Here is a 4,784-nt window from a genome sequence, read left to right on the forward strand (position 1 = left end):
CCACGTTACCCGCCACATTCAGTCCGGACATCATCATGGCCACCATGGCCACAAAGGGGGCAATGTTGGCCTTTATTCCTATGGATACGGTTACCCAAGCTACGGCTACCAGCATCAGCGTCTGGGCTACCTCCAACACCACCATATCCACCACCATCTCCATCATCTGGGTTATGGAAGTCAGGGTTATGGAAGTCAGGGTTATAAACCTTATGGCTACGGATATAACTCTGGCTATTATGGATATCAATGTAAGTGTCGTCATTATATTTTTTTTATTATGCTTTTAATATTTTAAGTAATTTGCAATGATCTTTGGTAGGCATGTAGTTTTTAAAGTATTTTCAAAGTAATATAATTTGAGAACTAAAAAGAGAAGAACATGTAAAGTATGATAAAAAGTTACACGAATGAAAGTTTTAAGATTTTAAGTAATTTGCAATAATCTTAGGTAGGAACGGGATATTTTAAGTATTTTCTAAGTATTATCAATTAAAAAACAGACTGAGTAGGAAACGTATAGTGTGACAAAAAGTCCCAAAAATGAAAGTCTTAATATTTTAAGTAATTTACAATAATCTTTGGTAGACATGTAATTTTTTAAGTATTTTCTAAGTAATATCAATTAAGAACCAGATTGAGCAAGAAACGTAAAGTGTGGCAAATATCCAAAGAATTGAATATTTAAAATTTCAAGTAATTAACGACAATATTTGGTAGATATACAATCTTTTGAGTATTTTCTCTATATTATCAATTAAGACAATATGGGGTGGAGTAAATTTCGACAAAGAGATCCAAGAATGGAAGTCTTAATATTTCCAGTAATTTACAATAATGTTTGGTGGGTATGTAATTTTTAAAGCAATTTCTAAGTAATAGCAATTAAAAACAGATTGGGTGGGACATGAAAAGAATAACAAAAAGTCTCAAGAACAGATGTAAGATAAATTGTTATTATTTTCTTTATCATTTGTTTACAGTTATTCTGGTGTTTTAATCATTCCAAGTTGAGCCTAAAATTACTATAATATCTTTATCATGTGCAATTGAATAAATACTTTCCGTCTGTTCCAGGAACAAAATTTGTATGGCAACATCAACTATAAATCCCCCACTCTGGACATTGAGAAGACACTCCTTGATACCAAGAAAGAAAATATGTCTAAAAGATTTATACATTTTTTTTCTGTAAAATGTACTACAATTTTATATTCATCGCACCTGTTTTTACGTCGGTAAATCTGTAATAATACTGATATTCACAAATACAGATAAAAATTACTATACCGTTTTCTTATCATTATCAAACCTTCATAACAAATTTGGTTAGATAGAATTCCCCAGAAAATTTCTGAATATTATTTTGTCGATCAATGCTAATAATAATAATAATAATAATAATAATAATAATAATAATAATAATAATAATAATAATAATAATAATAATAATAATAATAACTTGTCACGTAAAAACAATTGTCTTGATGTTTTTATCAACATTAAAGTAACATTTTGAACAATGATGATAGAGTAATGATGATAAAAGTAATAGAAAAAAAATAACACTCGTAATAATAACGGTAAAATAATAATGATAATAATAATAATAATAATAATAATAATAATAATAATAATAATAATAATAATAATAATAATATTGATAACATTGGTAGCAAAAATAAGGTTATTAAATTAAAAGCAATGATATGCATATTTTATAATATATTTGCGTAAAAAGATTTATTTTCCTTGCAAAGGTATGAAAATGTTCTCATATATCTTAAAAGTTAAAGAAAGTAAAAGAGCATTTAAATGAGTTCCTGTTGTCATGGAGCTTCAAATTATTCTTTGGGGAAAATTTATTTTTCTTCATTTTTCTCTTAAAGACGGAAGACAACATAACCTATACGTTGGTCTCTTATTTACCTGAAAAAGAGAGAGATAAACAGTTATACAGAAGAATATGTTTAAAAATCTTTTCATGAATAAATTAATATTCATTAGCGGCTCTATATATTTAAAACTGTTTAGGACTAAGTATGAGATCATATTCAAAAGCTGTTTTTCATGAATTAGATTATTATAGATATCATTATATTTATGTTTAAGTTAGGAGAATAATTTATCAAAGCTTTTATATGTTTTAGCAGAAGAGTCTATTTACAAAGCTATTTATGAGATAACAGAAGATTCTATTGACGAATTTATCTGTTGGTCAGACTATTTGAAAATTTGATGCTTTTATATATTGAAACAATCTTTGATATCTTATCCCAATTACTTACCATGACCGTATCCTCCATGGCCACCATGGCCGCCATGTCCGTATCCTCCATGGCCACCATGCCCGTATCCTCCATGTCCACCACCATGACCGTATCCTCCATGGCCACCATGACCACCATGACCGCCGTGTCCGTATCCCCCATGACCACCACCATGACCATATCCTCCATGGCCACCACCATGACCGTATCCTCCATGGCCACCACCATGGCCTCCATGGCCATAACCAGGCTCGGGTTCTGGGTCAGCCACTGTGACTACAATAAGACCAACCAGAAGGAAGGCGAAAAATACCTAGGGAGAGAAAGACAGGTCAATATGAGGAAAAAAAGCCACTGAGGAATAATATCCATATTTACACATATTGATGTATGTATGCACGGACGATTTAGTTTATTTTGAAATTAATCAAATCGTGTTGATGTTATCGTCTTTTATTTCGTCTTACTCTATTAGAACATTCCAGATGTTTCCTTAAAATTTGTGCTCAATATCAGAGTAGAGATGTTCTTTTAAGAGATTCACATTAATAGGGCATGATTAGTTTTTTGATGAATAAGTAATTCAATAATTATATCAGTTCAAAATTATGTATCTAATGTATAAGGTTATTAAAACTGATTCAAATTAAAAGTCGCCATATTCTGCCACTGGCACTCCTCAAGTTTCAAGTTCTGAGAAAGAAGAATGGGCTAGTGTATGAGAATATGAGTAGTGTATATATATATATACTGTATATATATATATATATATATATATATATATATACATATATATATATATATATATATATATATATATATATATATATATATATACATATATATATATATACATACATATATATATATATATATATATATATATATAATATATATATATATATATATATATATATATATATATATATATACATATATATATATATATATATATATATATATATATATATATATATATATATATATATATATACATATATGCATATATATATATATATATATATATATATATATATAAATATATATATATATATATATATATATATATATATATATATATATATATATATATATATATATATATAGAAATTAATTGAAATGAAATAGAATAGAAATGAACATGATTCACGGGACCATTAAGTTTCGTACGGAATAGTGAAGAAATATTATTCTAATTTGAACAAAAGTCGTAAACTCAAGTATTTTACTCTTACCGTTTTGGACATCATCTTGCAAGATAGAGCTCGTTGAACTGTGCCATTTGAGAACAAGTCAGTCCCCTTTATACCATGAATCAGAAAAGTTCCTTCCCTGCGGAAGGAGGCTGACCTCAAAAAAGATTTGCGAAAGTCACTGGCCTTTTCCCTCTGTGATTTGGAACAATTCATTGTTTAATTACTCTTTTTTCCAGACTGGTATATAACTGAAAGAACGTGAAGAAAAATGAGTGAAATGATTCAGGATTTCATTGTTTAAGCAGATAAATATTTTTGGCACAGGTAGAAAGTTCTACGCGGTGGAATCCGATATTTTATTGTTTTATTTTGCATTCATGTTTTTATTGGTCAAGTGTGTCAAGAATTCTTCAAATTAATGAGTTTGTTAGTTATTCCCTATGAAAAGACTTCCTCTCACAGTTAAACTATTCTGAAATGCAATCTAGTTTTACCCATTTACTTTCCCTTAGATGAAAATGAAAACCGACACAAGTTATTAGTAAGCGTTTTGCCTTTGCTATAAACATCGTAAATTGCTCGGCTCTTTTTTCTCATCACTGGTCTAAGAGCTATTTACAGTATCTTATACAGTATATATTATTCTGGCGCTGTAAAATTTATATCTAACTTTCGTAATTTTCGCTGCGTTAAGATTTGGAAACAAATTATCAAAATCAAAGTTATGAATTCTAAAAGCAAAAGAATAAATAGATAGGTAGATAAGATTCAGAAATTTAAAAAGTAAAAAATTACATTTTAGAAAGCAATTTCTTCACCGTAACAAAAGAAAAAACATATCTAGTGCCAACATAAACAAGAATGGGTCGTGCTTTATCTTGGCTAAACAAATTTTAATTGGATTAATATTCAAAATAATTTTCTTGGGATTCTGAGAATAAATGGGTCATAGAACTTTAACACTAATTATAATTCTAGAGATCCTTGAATGAATTGAAAATAGGACTCTTAAATACTCATTCAGTCTAGTGGTGTTCGGTGTTTGTGTTGCTAATCATCAGACTCTTAAAATCAATGGAAATTAGAGATTTCATTAGTCTTGAACTACATATCCAAAGATTTAATAATGCTTTGGGAATTTAGATATTCGAAAGATTAGATATGAAAATGTGAGTAAAGATGAACTGTAAATTGACCAGGATGTAAGATGAGAAAGAAAGGACAATAAGTAGTGAAAGAACAGCCTTGAAATTGATAGAATAAGAGAGAGAGAGAGAGAGAGAGAGGGAGAGGAGAGAGAGAGAGAGAGAGAGAGATG

At 28.9% G+C, this 4,784-nt stretch overlaps 1 protein-coding gene across 1 annotated transcript in view; it reads right to left on the bottom strand.

The window, feature by feature from the left end:
• Positions 1 to 286: 286 nt before the first annotated feature.
• Positions 287 to 4,784, bottom strand: part of LOC137660058 (uncharacterized) — a 13,327-nt gene continuing 8,829 nt past the window's right edge. Inside the window, exons 2-3 of the mRNA XM_068394782.1 lie at positions 2,289 to 2,546; positions 287 to 366 (exon numbers count right to left, since the gene is read on the bottom strand). Coding sequence (XP_068250883.1) covers positions 287 to 366; positions 2,289 to 2,546 — 338 coding nt within the window. The remainder of the gene's footprint in view (positions 367 to 2,288; positions 2,547 to 4,784) is intronic.

The sequence above is a fragment of the Palaemon carinicauda genome, chromosome 20 (assembly GCF_036898095.1).
Source record: "Palaemon carinicauda isolate YSFRI2023 chromosome 20, ASM3689809v2, whole genome shotgun sequence".
Lineage (NCBI taxonomy): Eukaryota > Metazoa > Arthropoda > Malacostraca > Decapoda > Palaemonidae > Palaemon > Palaemon carinicauda.